Below are 19,022 nucleotides of genomic sequence, written 5' to 3'. Positions count from 1 at the left end.
TAGTTTCCCCTTACCACACTACGCATCAGAGCGTTATATGCTGAATATTGTCTTTTCTAACAACACGGAAAATTCAGAATTTCATGTTTTTAAAGCCGAAAAAAAAATCATTCACAACAGTTCGTTTGCAAAGCACTCTTTAAATGACGCAAACATACTCAAATGAATACTTTTTCAACATTTACACTATTTTTTTGTGTGAACTAAAAGCATCACTTTACTCCACTTTTCGACTTTAGTTTTCTAGCAGCCTGGGACAGCCCAGGGCAGCCTCAAGCGTATAACGATATTTTTACACGGGCTGGATACAAGGCTTTAACTATGTGTAACGTTCGGATGATTCCAAGTTTAATGACTTTAAAGCAAAGATAAGACGTAAAATGTTAAAGAACACTAATTATTTAACGTAATCTTGCTACAATTTCACTCGATTTTTATCGCTCTGCTAAGACGAAATCGTGCGAAGTTTCCCGTCGTTTTGGTAAAAAAAAGCGCGTCTTCAAATTCAAAACACTTCATTTTGCCATTTAAGCTGTAATTTAGTTTCCCCTTACCACACTACGCATCAGAGCGTTATATGCTGAATATTGTCTTTTCTAACAACACGGAAAATTCAGAATTTCATGTTTTTAAAGCCGAAAAAAAAATCATTCACAACAGTTCGTTTGCAAAGCACTCTTTAAATGACGCAAACATACTCAAATGAATACTTTTTCAACATTTACACTATTTTTTTGTGTGAACTAAAAGCATCACTTTACTCCACTTTTCGACTTTAGTTTTCTAGCAGCCTGGGACAGCCCAGGGCAGCCTCAAGCGTATAACGATATTTTTACACGGGCTGGATACAAGGCTTTAACTATGTGTAACGTTCGGATGATTCCAAGTTTAATGACTTTAAAGCAAAGATAAGACGTAAAATGTTAAAGAACACTAATTATTTAACGTAATCTTGCTACAATTTCACTCGATTTTTATCGCTCTGCTAAGACGAAATCGTGCGAAGTTTCCCGTCGTTTTGGTTAAAAAAAAGCGCGTCTTCAAATTCAAAACACTTCATTTTGCCATTTAAGCTGTAATTTAGTGTCCCCTTACCACACTACGCATCAGAGCGTTATATGCTGAATATTGTTTTTTCTAACAACACGGAAAATTCAGAATTTCATGTTTTTAAAGCCGAAAAAAAAATCATTCACAACAGTTCGTTTGCAAAGCACTCTTTAAATGACGCAAACATACTCAAATGAATACTTTTTCAACATTTACACTATTTTTTTGTGTGAACTAAAAGCATCACTTTACTCCACTTTTCGACTTTAGTTTTCTAGCAGCCTGGGACAGCCCAGGGCAGCCTCAAGCGTATAACGATATTTTTACACGGGCTGGATACAAGGCTTTAACTATGTGTAACGTTCGGATGATTCCAAGTTTAATGACTTTAAAGCAAAGATAAGACGTAAAATGTTAAAGAACACTAATTATTTAACGTAATCTTGCTACAATTTCACTCGATTTTTATCGCTCTGCTAAGACGAAATCGTGCGAAGTTTCCCGTCGTTTTGGTTAAAAAAAGCGCGTCTTCAAATTCAAAACACTTCATTTTGCCATTTAAGCTGTAATTTAGTTTCCCCTTACCACACTACGCATCAGAGCGTTATATGCTGAATATTGTCTTTTCTAACAACACGGAAAATTCAGAATTTCATGTTTTTAAAGCCGAAAAAAAAATCATTCACAACAGTTCGTTTGCAAAGCACTCTTTAAATGACGCAAACATACTCAAATGAATACTTTTTCAACATTTACACTATTTTTTGTGTGAATTAAAAGCATCACTTTACTCCACTTTTCGACTTTAGTTTTCTAGCAGCCTGGGACAGCCCAGGGCAGCCTCAAGCGTATAACGATATTTTTACACGGGCTGGATACAAGGCTTTAACTATGTGTAACGTTCGGATGATTCCAAGTTTAATGACTTTAAAGCAAAGATAAGACGTAAAATGTTAAAGAACACTAATTATTTAACGTAATCTTGCTACAATTTCACTCGATTTTTATCGCTCTGCTAAGACGAAATCGTGCGAAGTTTCCCGTCGTTTTGGTAAAAAAAAGCGCGTCTTCAAATTCAAAACACTTCATTTTGCCATTTAAGCTGTAATTTAGTTTCCCCTTACCACACTACGCATCAGAGCGTTATATGCTGAATATTGTCTTTTCTAACAACACGGAAAATTCAGAATTTCATGTTTTTAAAGCCGAAAAAAAAAATCATTCACAACAGTTCGTTTGCAAAGCACTCTTTAAATGACGCAAACATACTCAAATGAATACTTTTTCAACATTTACACTATTTTTTGTGTGAACTAAAAGCATCACTTTACTCCACTTTTCGACTTTAGTTTTCTAGCAGCCTGGGACAGCCCAGGGCAGCCTCAAGCGTATAACGATATTTTTACACGGGCTGGATACAAGGCGTTAACTATGTGTAACGTTAGGATGATTCCAAGTATAATGACTTTAAAGCAAAGATAAGACATAAAATGTTAAAGAACACTAATTATTTAACGTAATCTTGCTACAATTTCACTCGATTTTTATCGCTCTGTTAAGACGAAATCGTGCCAAGTTTCCCGTCGTTTTGGTAAAAAAAAGCGCGTCTTCAAATTCAAAACACTTCATTTTGCCATTTAAGCTGTAATTTAGTTTCCCCTTACCACACTACGCATCAGAGCGTTATATGCTGAATATTGTCTTTTCTAACAACACGGAAAATTCAGAATTTCATGTTTTTAAAGCCGAAAAAAAAAATCATTCACAACAGTTCGTTTGCAAAGCACTCTTTAAATGACGCAAACATACTCAAATGAATACTTTTTCAACATTTACACTATTTTTTTGTGTGAATTAAAAGCATCACTTTACTCCACTTTTCGACTTTAGTTTTCTAGCAGCCTGGGACAGCCCAGGGCAGCCTCAAGCGTATAACGATATTTTTACACGGGCTGGATACAAGGCTTTAACTATGTGTAACGTTCAGATGATTCCAAGTTTAATGACTTTAAAGCAAAGATAAGATGTAAAATGTTAAAGAACACTAATTATTTAACGTAATCTTGCTACAATTTCACTCGATATTTATCGCTCTGCTAAGACGAAATCGTGCGAAGTTTCCCGTCGTTTTGGTTAAAAAAAAGCGCGTCTTCAAATTCAAAACACTTCATTTTGCCATTTAAGCTGTAATTTAGTTTCCCCTTACCACACTACGCATCAGAGCGTTATATGCTGAATATTGTCTTTTCTAACAACACGGAAAATTCAGAATTTCATGTTTTTAAAGCCGAAAAAAAAAAAAAAATCATTCACAACAGTTCGTTTGCAAAGCACTCTTTAAATGACGCAAACATACTCAAATGAATACTTTTTCAACATTTACACTATTTTTTTGTGTGAACTAAAATCATCACTTTACTCCACTTTTCGACTTTAGTTTTCTAGCAGCCTGGGACAGCCCAGGGCAGCCTCAAGCGTATAACGATATTTTTACACGGGCTGGATACAAGGCTTTAACTATGTGTAACGTTCGGATGATTCCAAGTTTAATGACTTTAAAGCAAAGATAAGATGTAAAATGTTAAAGAACACTAATTATTTAACGTAATCTTGATACAATTTCGCTCGATTTTTATCGCTCTGCTAAGACGAAATCGTGCGAAGTTTCCCGTCGTTTTGGTAAAAAAAAGCGCATCTTCAAATTCAAAACACTTCATTTTGCCATTTAAGCTGTAATTTAGTTTACCCTTACCACACTACGCATCAGAGCGTTATATGCTGAATATTGTCTTTTCTAACAACACGGAAAATTCAGAATTTCATGTTTTTAAAGCCGAAAAAAAATAAAAATCATTCACAACAGTTCGTTTGCAAAGCACTCTTTAAATGACGCAAACATACTCAAATGGATACTTTTTCAACATTTACACTATTTTTTGTGTGAACTAAAATCATCACGCACGCGCTCACACACACACACACGCACGCACACACGCACGCACGCACGCACACACACACACCCACGAACGCGGGCGCGCGCGCGAACATACGCATACACACGCATATATACAAACACACACGCACGCACGCACGCACGCGCTCACACACACGCGCACATACACACACAATCACACGCACGCACCCACGCACGCGCTCACACACACACACACACACACACACACACACACACACGATACGATAAAATATATGTTCCAAATGGTAAAAATGATGATCCTGAAGTTAAATGGTACAAAAAAAGTTTATAAACGAAAATAGTATGTACAGTCTTTGAAGCCCGCAAATATATATATTGTGCGTGTAAGTATCATTGTTTTAACTGTTATTAAAGCTTACTGAGCTTATTGAACCCGTACATGAGCTAAACGTGACGTCAATGCTTTTTTATAGTGCGCATATTCTATTCTTTAAGGTATACTATTTAAGTCATGGACTATCATCAGTTCAATTTGTGCTTTAATGAAACCCTGATAACGGATTCGAACGCGCAACATGAACATATTGAAGTGCAGGCAGTATCAATTAGTTGGCTACTAATTTTGTGCTATGAACTGTTTTCGGCTATGTAATTACCTCTCTAATGAATTATACCGGACACACGCACGTACGCACGCACGCACGCACGCACACACGCGCGCGCGCGCGCGCGCACGCACACACACACACGCACACACACACACACACACACACACGCACACGCACACGCACACATACACACACGCACACGAACACGCACACGCTCTCACACTCATACACGCTATCCCATGCAGTCATTTATGCACACACGCGTTCACAGCCATTGTACGCATGACAAAGTGCAGGATAATGTAGCTATGTTGGCTTTTGTATCATGGGCATTGAGTGCATTGCCGAAACAGAATAATTCGGTATTGGTAAAAACAAGCAATGAGTTGACATCTAAGCGGTATAAATATACTTCAAGATCATCATTTTAGCCATTTGGAACATATATTTTATCGTATTGTGTGTGTGTGTGTGTGTGTGTGTGTGTGTGTGTGTGTGCGTGTGTGCGTGTGTGTGCGTGGGCGTGTGTGTGAGTGTGGGCGTGTGTGTGAAGGTGCGTGGGTGCGTGCGTGTGATTGTGTGTGAATGTGCGCGTGTGTGTGCGTGTGTGCGTGGGTGCGTGTGTGCGATTGTGTGTGTGTGGGGGGGGGGGGTTGCGTGCGTGCGTGCGTGCGTGCGTGCGTGGGTGGGTGCGTGCGTGCGTGTGTGCGTGTATGCGCGTGTGTGCGCGCGCGCGCGCGCGAGCGTGTCCGCATACTTGCCTGCGTTCGCACGCGTTCTTGAATGTAGGATGGTTTGTGGGGTGAGTTTTTACGCATTCTTTTGTGCTTTTATTGTACCTGCGTTATGTGCGTGTGTTTGTATGTGAGTTATAACCACACTAAATGAGCTTATATAACCTATTTAACTATAGTTCATTTATAATCAGTGCTATAATGATTTGATAATTTTTATTATTCGGAGTTTAACAGAAAAAAAAAACATGTTGAATTATGAATTAAACAGAAATAAACAATTGCTGGTAAATAGTATTGATCAGTGGTTTGTTCAAAACTAAGCTCTTATTAACAATAATAATATTACGTATAACGTCATGTTAAACGTTTTAATACAATACGTATTGAATAAGAAACAGGTATAGGTGTTAGATTATTTGATACTGCGCAAAAAACGAAGTCGGTAAGGTACACTTTTCTGGATATCAGGTGATTTGTAACATTTAAAAATGTTTATATTTATTGTAATCTTAGGTCATAATTTATTTATTCTTTTTTGTTAAATCTTTTAAAAAAATACCTTAAATGTATATCTTAACAAACAAAATGCTTTATTTTATACACAAGAATGATACACATTTTAAAATATAAATACATCGCAAAATAACGTCACTAGTATACACTTATAGATTCCATGTACTCACAATGATATTTCCTACTTTTACGAATATTATTAAAATCTAAAATTTACATTAAACGATCGATATATTTGGAGGATTCATTCATTTTGCGTTTCCTTAAAAGTCAAAATTTTTTGCATCCTATTTTCCTTTTGTCGGAACTCTAGAGTAACATCGATTGATAACAACGGGTTACTTATAAGCCCCGCCCATATTGGACGCTGATTGGTCAGTCTTATTTGAAGCGGCTAGTCTGACAGGCAGTCTGCGTCATGTCAGTTCATTATTGTTAGAGATTGTTAGAGATCATGGAGGAAAGCGCCGGGCAACTGATAAGCCCCGCCTTATCTTGGTGATGATTATGCAATCGATTATCGGTCAGCTGGTTTGACTGGCATCTGCTTCATGTACGGTAGAAACCAATCGCAGGAGATAAAATATTTACGCAATTTGATATTGAGAATTTTAGATAGGTTTTATTTTATTCTATTCCTGCCGATTAAGATTTGATTTGAAGCGATAATTTGGACAAATTAAGTTTCTTCTATGACATCAGAACATATTGTTTTGTAATACATGTGTGGCTTATTATAAATATTATGTATGGGTTATATTCAGGATGATTGAAGCTTTTATGTGTAAAACATAGATTGTTGCAGTTTAGTTTTGTGAGTTTACCGATACTGAAACTGTTCCCATATTCCCGTTCACACATTTCAGAATTTTAAAAAAAAGCTTAAAAGCTGCACTTCTTTATCATGCCATGAAATACCAGCCATTTTTTCCAGTTTTCATTTCTACGTGAGAGTCAACTTTAGCTACACATTAACCACTAATTGACCGAGAATCAAAGGTCAAATTCTCAGGTTATTTTGCCGAGGTTTGCTGCGGTTTTGTTCAAGATTTGGAAGAATGTATTTAAATTAGCCAAGAAAGATATTAAGAAGTATTAAGTGTTATACGTAATTATTGACAAGTTAAAATTATTATAAACTTATACATAAACTATCTTGTTGGTCTTTAATAACAGCTGCACTCTCACAGTTATACCATTTCTGTGAGAGTGCAGCTTTAATGAGTAACATTCAACTGTTTTAAACAGGTGGCAGCTGTTAATCAAAATGGTACGCTTATGAAAACCGTTTTATTTGTAATGTAAATGTAACCTGTAATGCCTTATATAAATCTAGTTGTATTTATCAATCTAATGTATTTAGGGGTTTTACTTAGCGTATAGATATTAATTTTACAAAGGAAGCTTGATTGACTTCGCATTTTATAATAGATACGAAATCTCTTAATTATTCCTTTTTAAAGGTTTGCCGCTGATCACTGTATTTTTTTATAAAACTCGTTAGTACTGTCGAACCCGATTGCCTCGAACTCATACGGACCGGCAAAAATACCTCGAGCCTCGGAAAATTCGAGCCAAGCGGGAATGGTTGCTTTCAGTATAATGAAACATTTTCGGGCCAACAAGGAATTCGGGCCAAACGAGTTAGAGCCAACGGAGTTGTACTGTATACGTAAACACCATGTAAAATACAATCGAAACTTGAAAATATATCATATTGGTGAAAATGAAATTCGAATGTCAAATCTACTTCAATTGTGTTTACATCATCATGAACACATTCTAGGGCACTGTGAATTCATTTTCGTATAACAGATGCATCTTGCATTTTCTTCATACCTTGATCTGTGTAATAACATATTTTGGCCGACATAAAATCATCATCCTTGAGTGACAAGTTTTGTGTATTATATTGCCCCCCCCCCCCTCCCCACAACCTCTAAAAATACTAAATAACTTCCCACGATCGTGTCTGTAAAAAAAGTATATAACCCCGAACAGAACCGACTATGTTCTATTGAAGTTTAAATAGATATATTAGGTGAGCATGTTTGGTCATTTGGTATGTGCGCTTCAAATCTTAGTAATACAGCTGGTAATGCTTCAGTTTTTGCTGTCCATACTACCACTACTGTTTCTGCTATTGCCACTGTCATCAACATCGCAAAATCACCAGCGACGCCACCACCACCGCAATTATCATCACCACCGATATTGTGATGACTTTGCATCCCCTAAAACAACTGACGCTGCTGTTGATACTGTTGTTGTTGCCACTTTTACAGCTTCAGTTATGACTCCAACTACTAGTATGATTATTTTCGGCTTTGAAAACATGAATTTCTGAATTTTCCGTGCTGTTAGAAAAGACAATATTCAGCATATAACGCTCTGATGCGTAATGTGGTAAGGGGAAACTAAATTACAGCTTAAATGGCATAATGAAGTGTTTTGAATTTGAAGACGCGCTTTTTTTACCAAAACGACGGGAAACTTCGCACGATTTCGTCTTAGCAGAGCGATAAAAATCGAGTGAAATTGTAGCAAGATTACGTTAAATAATTAGTGTTCTGTAACATTTTACATCTTATCTTTGCTTTAAAGTCATTAAACTTGGAATCATCCGAACGTTACACATAGTTAAAGCCTTGTATCCAGCCCGTGTAAAAATATCGTTATACGCTTGAGGCTGCCCTGGGCTGTCCCAGGCTGCTAGGAAACTAAAGTCGAAAAGTGGAGTAAAGTGATGATTTTAGTTCACACAAAAAAATAGTGTAAATGTTGAAAAAGTATCCATTTGAGTATGTTTGCGTCATTTAAAGAGTGCTTTGCAAACGAACTGTTGTGAATGATTTTTATTTTTTTTCGGCTTTAAAAACAAGAAATTCTGAATTTTCCGTGTTGTTAGAAAAGACAATATTCAGCATATAACGCTCTGATGCGTAGTGTGGTAAGGGTACACTAAATTACAGCTTAAATGGCAAAATGAAGTGTTTTGAATTTGAAGACGCGCTTTTTTTAACCAAAACGACGGGAAACTTCGCACGATTTCGTCTTAGCAGAGCGATAAAAATCGAGTGAAAATGTAGCAAGATTACGTTAAATAATTAGTGTTCTTTAACATTTTACGTCTTATCTTTGCTTTAAAGTCATTAAACTTGGAATCATCCGAACGTTACACATAGTTAAAGCCTTGTATCCAGCCCGTGTAAAAATATCGTTATACGCTTGAGGCTGCCCTGGGCTGTCCCAGGCTGCTAGAAAACTAAAGTCGAAAAGTGGAGTAAAGTGATGATTTTAGTTCACACAAAAAAATAGTGTAAATGTTGAAAAAGTATCCATTTGAGTATGTTTGCGTCATTTAAAGAGTGCTTTGCAAACGAACTGTTGTGAATGATTTTTATTTTTTTTCGGCTTTAAAAACATGAAATTCTGAATTTTCCGTGTTGTTAGAAAAGACAATATTCAGCATATAACGCTCTGATGCGTAGTGTGGTAAGGGTACACTAAATTACAGCTTAAATGGCAAAATGAAGTGTTTTGAATTTGAAGACGCGCTTTTTTTAACCAAAACGACGGGAAACTTCGCACGATTTCGTCTTAGCAGAGCGATAAAAATCGAGTGAAAATGTAGCAATATTACGTTAAATAATTAGTGTTCTTTAACATTTTACGTCTTATCTTTGCTTTAAAGTCATTAAACTTGGAATCATCCGAACGTTACACATAGTTAAAGCCTTGTATCCAGCCCGTGTAAAAATATCGTTATACGCTTGAGGCTGCCCTGCGCTGTCCCAGGCTGCTAGAAAACTAAAGTCGAAAAGTGGAGTAAAGTGATGATTTTAGTTCACACAAAAAAATAGTGTAAATGTTGAAAAAGTATTCAATTGAGTATGTTTGCGCCATTTAAAGAGTGCTTTGCAAACGAACTGTTGTGAATGATTTTTTTTTTTATTTTTTTTCGGCTTTAAAATCATGAAATTCTGAATTTTCCGTGTTGTTAGAAAAGACAATATTCAGCATATAACGCTCTGATGCGTAGTGTGGTAAGGGGAAACTAAATTACAGCTTAAATGGCAAAATGAAGTGTTTTGAATTTGAAGACGCGCTTTTTTTTACCAAAACGACGGGAAACTTCGCACGATTTCGTCTTAGCAGAGCGATAAAAATCGAGTGAAATTGTAGCAAGATTACGATAAATAATTAGTGTTCTTTAACATTTTACATCTTATCTTTGCTTTAAAGTCATTAAACTTGGAATCATCCGAACGTTACACATAGTTAAAGCCTTGTATCCAGCCCGTGTAAAAATATCGTTATACGCTTGAGGCTGCCCTGGGCTGTCCCAGGCTGCTAGGAAACTAAAGTCGAAAAGTGGAGTAAAGTGATGATTTTAGTTCACACAAAAAAATAGTGTAAATGTTGAAAAAGTATCCATTTGAGTATGTTTGCGTCATTTAAAGAGTGCTTTGCAAACGAACTGTTGTGAATGATTTTTATTTTTTTTCGGCTTTAAAAACATGAAATTCTGAATTTTCCGTGTTGTTAGAAAAGACAATATTCAGCACATAACGCTCTGATGCGTAGTGTGGTAAGGGTACACTAAATTACAGCTTAAATGGCAAAATGAAGTGTTTTGAATTTGAAGACGCGCTTTTTTTAACCAAAACGACGGGAAACTTCGCACGATTTCGTCTTAGCAGAGCGATAAAAATCGAGTGAAATTGTAGCAAGATTACGTTAAATAATTAGTGTTCTTTAACATTTTACGTCTTATCTTTGCTTTAAAGTCATTAAACTTGGAATCATCCGAACGTTACACATAGTTAAAGCCTTGTATCCAGCCCGTGTAAAAATATCGTTATAGCTTAAGGCTGCCCTGGGCTGTCCCAGGCTGCTAGAAAACTAAAGTCGAAAAGTGGAGTAAAGTGATGATTTTAGTTCACACAAAAAAATAGTGTAAATGTTGAAAAAGTATTCATTTGAGTATGTTTGCGTCATTTAAAGAGTGCTTTGCAAACGAACTGTTGTGAATGATTTTTTTTTGATTTTTTTCGGCTTTAAAAACATGAAATTCTGAATTTTCCGTGTTGTTAGAAAAGACAATATTCAGCATATAACGCTCTGATGCGTAGTGTGGTAAGGGGAAACTAAATTACAGCTTAAATGGCAAAATGAAGTGTTTTGAATTTGAAGATGCGCTTTTTTTTACCAAAACGACGGGAAACTTCGCACGATTTCGTCTTAGCAGAGCGATAAAAATCGAGTGAAATTTTATCAAGATTACGTTAAATAATTAGTGTTCTTTAACATTTTACATCTTATCTTTGCTTTAAAGTCATTAAACTTGGAATCATCCGAACGTTACACATAGTTAAAGCCTTGTATCCAGCCCGTGTAATAATATCGTTATACGCTTGAGGCTGCCCTGGGCTGTCCCAGGCTGCTAGAAAACTAAAGTCGAAAAGTGGAGTAAAGTGATGATTTTAGTTCACACAAAAAAATAGTGTAAATGTTGAAAAAGTATCCATTTGGGTATGTTTGCGTCATTTAAAGAGTGCTTTGCAAACGAACTGTTGTGAATGATTTTTATTTTTTTTCGGCTTTAAAAACATGAAATTCTGAATTTTCCGTGTTGTTAGAAAAGACAATATTCAGCATATAACGCTCTGATGCGTAGTGTGGTAAGGGTAAACTAAATTACAGCTTAAATGGCAAAATGAAGTGTTTTGAATTTGAAGACGCGCTTTTTTTTAACCAAAACGACGGGAAACTTCGCACGATTTCGTCTTAGCAGAGCGATAAAAATCGAGTGAAACTGTAGCAAGATTACGTTAAATAATTAGTGTTCTTTAACATTTTACGTCTTATCTTTGCTTTAAAGTCATTAAACTTGGAATCATCCGAACGTTACACATAGTTAAAGCCTTGTATCCAGCCCGTGTAAAAATATCGTTATACGCTTGAGGCTGCCCTGGGCTGTCCCAGGCTGCTAGAAAACTAAAGTCGAAAAGTGGAGTAAAGTGATGCTTTTAGTGTACACAAAAAATAGTGTAAATGTTGAAAAAGTATCCATTTGAGTATGTTTGCGTCATTTAAAGAGTGCTTTGCAAACGAACTGTTGTGAATGATTTTTTTTTTCGTTTTTTTTCGGCTTTGAAAACATGAAATTCTGAATTTTCCGTGTTGTTAGAAAAGACAATATTCAGCATATAACGCTCTGATGCGTAGTGTGGTAAGGGGAAACTAAATTACAGCTTAAATGGCAAAATGAAGTGTTTTGAATTTGAAGACGCGCTTTTTTTTAACCAAAACGACGGGAAACTTCGCACGATTTCGTCTTAGCAGAGCGATAAAAATCGAGTGAAAATGTAGCAAGATTACGTTAAATAATTAGTGTTCTTTAACATTTTACATCTTATCTTTGCTTTAAAGTCATTAAACTTGGAATCACCCGAACGTTACACATCGTTAAAGCCTTGTATCCAGCCCGTGTAAAAATATCGTTATACGCTTCAGGCTGCCCGGGGCTGCTGGGGGCTGCCAGAAAACTAAAGTCGAAAAGTGGAGTAAAGTGATGTTTTTAATTCACACAAAAAATAGAGTAAATGTTGAAAAAGTATTCATTTGAGTATGTTTGCGTCATTTAAAGAGTGCTTTGCAAACGATCTTTTGTGATTTTTTTTTCATTTTTTCGGCTTTGAAAACATGAATTTCTTAATTTTCCTTGTTGTTGGAAAAGACAATATTCAGCATATAACGCTCTGATGCGTAGTGTGGTAAGGGGAAACTAAATTACAGCTTAAATGGCAAAATGAAGTGTTTTGAATTTGAAGACGCGCTTTTTTCTTACAAAAACGACGGGAAACTTCGCACGATTTCGTCTTAGCAGAGCGATAAAAATCGAGTGAAATTTTATCAAGATTACGTTAAATAATTAGTGTTCTGTAACATTTTACATCTTATCTTTGCTTTAAAGTCAATAAACTTTGAATTATCCGAACGTTACACATAGTTAGAGCCTTGTATCCAGCCCGTGTAAAAATATCGTTATACGCTTCAGGCTGCCCGGGGCTGCTGGGGGCTGCTGGGGGCTGCCAGAAAACTAAAGTCGAAAAGTGGAGTAAAGTGATGTTTTTAGTTCACACAAAAAGAGTAGTGTAATTGTTTTTAAATGATTCATTTGAGTATTTTTGCGTCAATTAAAGGGGTGTTTTGCAAACGAACGTTTATGGATGTTTTTTTCTTCAATTTTTCGGCTTTGAAAACCTGATTTTCTGGATTTTCCGTGTTGTAAGAAAAGACAATATTCAGCATACAAGGCTTTGATGCGCGGTGTGGTAAGGGGAATCTACAGCTTAAATGGCAAAATGAAGGTTTTTGAATTTGAAGACGCGCTTTTTTTTACAAAAACGACGGGAAACTTCGAACGTTTCATATACTAGAAGCCATGTATCTAGCCCGAGTAAAATACCATAAAACGCCCAGGGCTGCCTGGGGCTGCCCGGGGCTGCCCGGGTCTGCTCGGGGCTGCCAAAAAAACTAAAATAGAAAAATGGAGTTAAGTGATGTTTTTAGTTCACACAAAAAGAATAGTGTGAATGTTGAAAATGTATTCATTTTAGTATTTTGCGTCATTTATAGAGTATTTTGCAAACGAACTATTGTGAATGATTTTTTTTCATTTTTTTCGGCTTTGAAAACATGAATTTTGAATTTTCCGTGTTGTTAAGTCATTAAACTTGTTATCATTCGAACGTTTCATATACTAGAAGCCATGTATGCAGCCCAGGTAAAAATACCATAAACTGCCCAGGGCTGCCTGGGGCTGCCCGGGGCTGCTGGGGGCTGCCAGAAAACTAAAATAGAAAAGTGGAGTAAAATGATGTTTTTAGTTCACACTCAAAGAATAGTGTAAATGTTGAAAAAGTATTCATTTAAGTAGTTTGCGTCATTTAAAGCGTATTTTGCAAACGAATTATTGTGAATGATTTTTTTCATTTTTTTTTCGGCTTTGAAAACATGAATTTTCCGTGTTGTTAAGTCATTAAACTTGTTATCATTCGAACGTTTCATATGCTAGAAGCCATGTATACAGCCCGCGTAAAAATACAATAAAACACATGGGGCTGCCCGGGGCTGTCAGAAGCGTGAAATCGAAAAGTCGATTTCTTTAGTTCACAAAAAGGGAATAGTGTTAATGTTTTTAACTTATTCAATTTAGTATTTTTGCTTCATTTTAAGGTTTGTTTTGCAAACCAACTATTGTGAAGATTTTTTTCATTTTTATGTTTTTTTTTGTCTTTGAAAACTGACAACCGACTGGAAACTTCACACGAGTTCGTCTTAGCATAGCTGCTAATCTGCTCAGCTGCTCAGCTGTTGACTTCACGCCGTCAGGCTTCCAGACTGCTGACTTCACGCTGCTGGGCTGTCAGTCTGCTGGGCTGCTGACTTCACGCTGCTGGGCTGCCAGTCTGCTGGGCTGCTGACTTCACGCTGCTGGGCTGCTGGGCTGCTGACTTCACGCTGCTAGGCTGTCAGTCTGCTGGGCTGCTGACTTCACGCTGCTAGGCTGCCAGTCTGCTGGGCTGCTGACTTCACGCTGCTGGGCTGTCAGTCTGCTGGGCTGCTGACTTCACGCTGCTGGGCTGCCAGTATGCTGGGCTGCTGACTTCACGCTGCTGGGCTGCTGGGCTGCTGACTTCACGCTGCTAGGCTGTCAGTCTGCTGGGCTGCTGACTTCACGCTGCTAGGCTGCCAGTCTGCTGGGCTGCTGACTTCACGCTGCTGGGCTGCTGGGCTGCCAACTTCACGAACATTTTAAAATGGTGTTTTTAAAGAATAGTTATCTTTGATTTAAAATTTGATTTTAAGAAAAATATTGCCTTCCGGCGTAGCATTTATGACAAAATTATCACGTGGAATACACACACTGTGTCTCAGTCAGTTTGAAATTGCTCAAACTTCAAGGTAGTCCTAGCTATAAAATGGAGTTGCGATATATTGAATGCAGTCATAGTGGCCAAAGGCCGTTTTAATTACGGATTTTTGTCGTAACGTCACTAATGTTAAATATGCAACAAACTTCATAAATGGCAACATATTGATTCTTATTGTCTGAATTTTGTTTTAATTTTGAATACTGGTTAAAGATCAATTCACTCAAATAAGTAGCAATAAATGAAACTTTGATTCTAAGGTAATTTTAATTTAAGACTAAAATCGACTGAGATCTTGTAACGGACTCCTGAGATTATCAGGATATTGCAACTTTGGGTCTCTTTAAGCGGCGTTTGTTTCATTTAAAATGGTGAAGAAATGGAAAAGTTATCTTTGTTTTAAGTCTTCATTTGAATCAAATTGTTGCCTAAACGCGACGTACCGGTTATGACGTAATTCATCACGTGATGTACACGCACTGATGTAATTACTCATAAGCAATGGAGGGCTTGTTTTAGATAGGACAAATATAAGCAATGGTGAGGATAGGAGGTTTCCATAACTTTAATGTAGATATTTATTGTTTTGATGTTTACTAAACACCCTGAAAAGGTAATATAAAACGTATTAGCTGAAGTTCTTTAGCTATGGTAAGGAGTTTTGTTCTGTTTATGTTTAATTTGTTTATCATTCGTTAGCGTTCTATTACGACGACGACATGCTATTTGCCATGGTTCCGGAGGCCGGTATGGAGTTCGATAAGGCTCGGGGTATAGTTCTTTCAAAACCATAGATTGTGTCCTCTTCTTTTATCAATGCATGAACATTTAATCTGGACAAGGTTTCACGAATAAAACTGACGAGCTATGATAAGCCTTATTGGTTTGATAGTACAGTCGAACCCCGTTGGCTCGAACTCGCTTGGCTCGAATTCCTCGTTGGTTCGAACTAGATGTAAAGGACCGATTTTTTATACTAAAGGTAAACAATTCCGCTTGGCCTAGAACTTTCTGAGGCTCGAGGTATTTTCGCAGCTCCCTGTGAGTTCCAGCCAATAGGTTTCGACTGTATAAGTGTTTAATCAAAGGCTAGAAAAAATATTTTCTTAGTTTTTCGTGACTCCTGCCCCATGGTCAGTTATGTCATTGCTGTTTAAACAATCAATGACAAAACATTCATTTTTTATCATTTTACTAAAGGCATGAGTCTTCAGATGTATAAAAGTTCATGTTTATTTATTTATTCAACATTACATCTTCAAATACCAATGTCTTTACTGACGGTTAAAAATTCATACTTTCTTCACTTTCTATATATGTATGCAAAGAGTAGAGAATATAGACATTGGAAGAAGACAAACATTTTACTTTCCGTAATTTGCTGTTTGACACTGCTTGTACCGAATCCGGGTAGCGATTTGCGCGAGGGTTAGCACCACTGGCGCCGGATTTTCAAACTCAAATTGTTTTAATAAAAAAATAAAAAATAAAAACTTGAAATAACAGTGACAGAAATGAACTGTGAAACATCATTGAAAAATACTGTTTTCATATATATATATGCACTTTGCACTGTCTATATAATATTAAAATATACAATACAAAGAGCATATTTATAAAAAAAAAAATTCAATAATTTCTCACATTTCTGGCATTGTCATTTTTAGTGTGGAATTATAAGATTTAAAAAAAAATGAGTTTGAAAATGCCAGTGGTTAGCACGTATTTTTATGTCAGTATCATTTCATGCTTAACTCGAAACGACTTATCGTATGAATAATTTTTACTGTGCGATTGATTCCGAATGAAAGCAGTGTTACATGTAAGTATATTGAAATCGCCATACTCGTGATTTATCAGTTTGGCCGGTCGGTCTGTGCAAACAATGTACTGGAGGGAACGACTTCATCTGTTATGAAAGAATTCTTATGAAACGTGGCATAAATGTTCATGATGGAGTGTACTAGTGCGGTACACATTGCTTTATTTTCATTTTTTTATTTTGGCTTAACTCCGATATTTCTTGATTGTTGGTAGTTTTTGTGATTGAAAAAACAAAACAATCAAAGTATGGATAACGGTCAATGGGCTAGTTTTTTATTATGCATAGTCAGTCGTGGCATTTTGTTCGTTTTCAGGAACCAGCTTTAGCGAGTTTTGTTTTCAGGAACACCGGAAGAGTAACTTTTAATGACGTAACATTTTTTTCATTTTTGATGACGTCATATTGTATAACATAATGAATGTTTCGTTGTTAGCTGATTATGGCGACTATAGGGTCTTCTTCATGGCGAATGCAGGCGGGGATATGGACGAGAATGAAGAGGGTATTCTTCACATGATGTTTAATGCTTTCGTTCTTTATTTAGCTTGTAACATATTCTACGGTTATCAATGGCATCGATTTAGGTCCATTTCTTTTCCAACAAATCGCAGGAAAACTAAACATGAAAACTAAACATATCCTTTATAGTTTACTGATCAAAGTGATATGCCAAAATGTACATGGTATTTCTTGACCTATGCCTTTGTCATTGCTAACCGCGCATGATTCATTTCCGCTTCACATTAAAGTTTACAGTTTGCAATACGTAGCTTTAGAAGCCATTTAAATTAGAACGGAGACAAACATTTTATCTTAGTACTTTTTGGTAACGATTTATGAATGCGGAAAGCCGGATACTCCCTCCGCCGAATCCACGGACAGTTGTTAATGCGCCGTTTGCGACATTGTGTGTATACCACGTGATAAATTACGTAATAACTGTAACTTCGGAAGGCAGAATTTTGCTTTGAATGAGGTCTTTAGACAAATATAACTTCATTCGAAGCAAAATGTTGCGGTGTCGCAAACGGCGCGGTAAATATGTTCATTGATTCGGCGGATGCAGTATTCAGATTAGGATTCCACGTGGCGCTAGCCGAGAAAAATCAAAATCTGCACGATTCCACGTGAGTCGAACATGACATCCGGATTTAAACACAGTACTTATGACCCTTTTTATTATATACATTACTGGTTTAAATCACTTAAAAGACACATGCCATCATTATAAATACATTTTTATGACGCACTATTTTCTTCTATGACGTCAATTTAAAAACGCGCTATGATATGACGTGACGTCAGCAGAGTGGAATACGGCCGTTATTTACTGAATTGGAATACGGTCTATCGTTTTTTTGCGATGTATGTTGCATGGGATTTATGGCAGGTATATAATAAATACATGTAAACCATTTACAGTATTGGGTTGCTTTTTAATTTATGTGTTTAGCTTCGATTTCAGGATTAAATTAACCAAAGTTGAAACGAAAGGGTTTTTCAACAACAAGTATGATTTCTGGAGTTCACTTTACCAAAGCTGAAACGACGCAGTGTTTCAACAACAAGTATTATAAATAATGCATTTTCCGGGAAATTTTATCATTTTTACAGTATTCTGCTTCTAAATTATTATTGAGGCATTTCTGTGTTTTAATCACTTGTATTTGTGATGTATACTGTCATTTTCTTTGTTGTTATATTTCCTTTAGTGTACAAGGACGATAGAGTAACGATGCCCGCTGCACGGCCCGGGGTCATGCCGAACGAAAAAGGCATTTTAAAATTTTGTCTAATCAGATATTGTCGTTTTAATTGATAAGTCGGTCACTGATTTCTTTGGTATTTGATTATAAAGTGATGACAGTTAAATAGCAGTATGCATTTCTTTCGCGCAGTCATTAGAGATAAAGAGAGATACCAATTTCAAAAACCTAACTAAACGCCATTTAACAAGTGAAACTTTCACAGATGTTAAAGGGACTAGCCACCAGATGGTACCAAATTCGGCAAGTAAAGTATTTTCTTAAACAAGTTAGAATTATCTGTTCGAGCTAGTATGATGCCCATAATGCATCATTCTAAATAAATAAAAATACACAAAAACTGCGAAAGATACATATGTCGTAGTGTGTTAGTAAGATTCAATGCATTGTACACAAATATATTAACTTTATGTTAGTTTTTGACAATTTTTCTTTTCATCTTGCAATGGTTTAATCTGGTGTCTAGTCCATTAAAAAGAATACCAAACTCGTTTCAGTGACATGACTTATCAAATGCACCTGTTTAAACACCACTGTTAAGCTCTTGTTACGAAGACAAACAATGCAGTCGTAGTTCTCATCATTTTTGCTGCACCACGTTCAAACAAGTATAAATATCCAATAAAATAATAATTTCGGATTAACA

At 36.4% G+C, this 19,022-nt stretch overlaps 1 protein-coding gene across 4 annotated transcripts in view; it reads left to right on the top strand.

The window, feature by feature from the left end:
* Positions 1-19,022, top strand: part of LOC128242140 (pregnancy zone protein-like) — a 364,302-nt gene that overhangs the window by 310,766 nt on the left and 34,514 nt on the right. For 2 of the 4 annotated variants that reach the window (XM_052959197.1, XM_052959198.1), the window contains exon 21: positions 15,485-15,556. In XM_052959197.1, coding sequence (XP_052815157.1) covers positions 15,485-15,556 — 72 coding nt within the window. Of the gene's footprint in view, positions 1-15,484; positions 15,557-17,043; positions 17,113-18,322; positions 18,386-19,022 lie in introns of all 4 variants that reach the window. The other 2 variants (XM_052959201.1, XM_052959199.1) reach the window with 2 other exon arrangements.

The sequence above is a fragment of the Mya arenaria genome, chromosome 8 (assembly GCF_026914265.1).
Source record: "Mya arenaria isolate MELC-2E11 chromosome 8, ASM2691426v1".
NCBI classification, from domain to species: Eukaryota; Metazoa; Mollusca; class Bivalvia; order Myida; family Myidae; genus Mya; species Mya arenaria.
Note: the sequence above shows the minus strand (reverse complement) of the source record. Positions and strands in the feature narration are given on the sequence as shown.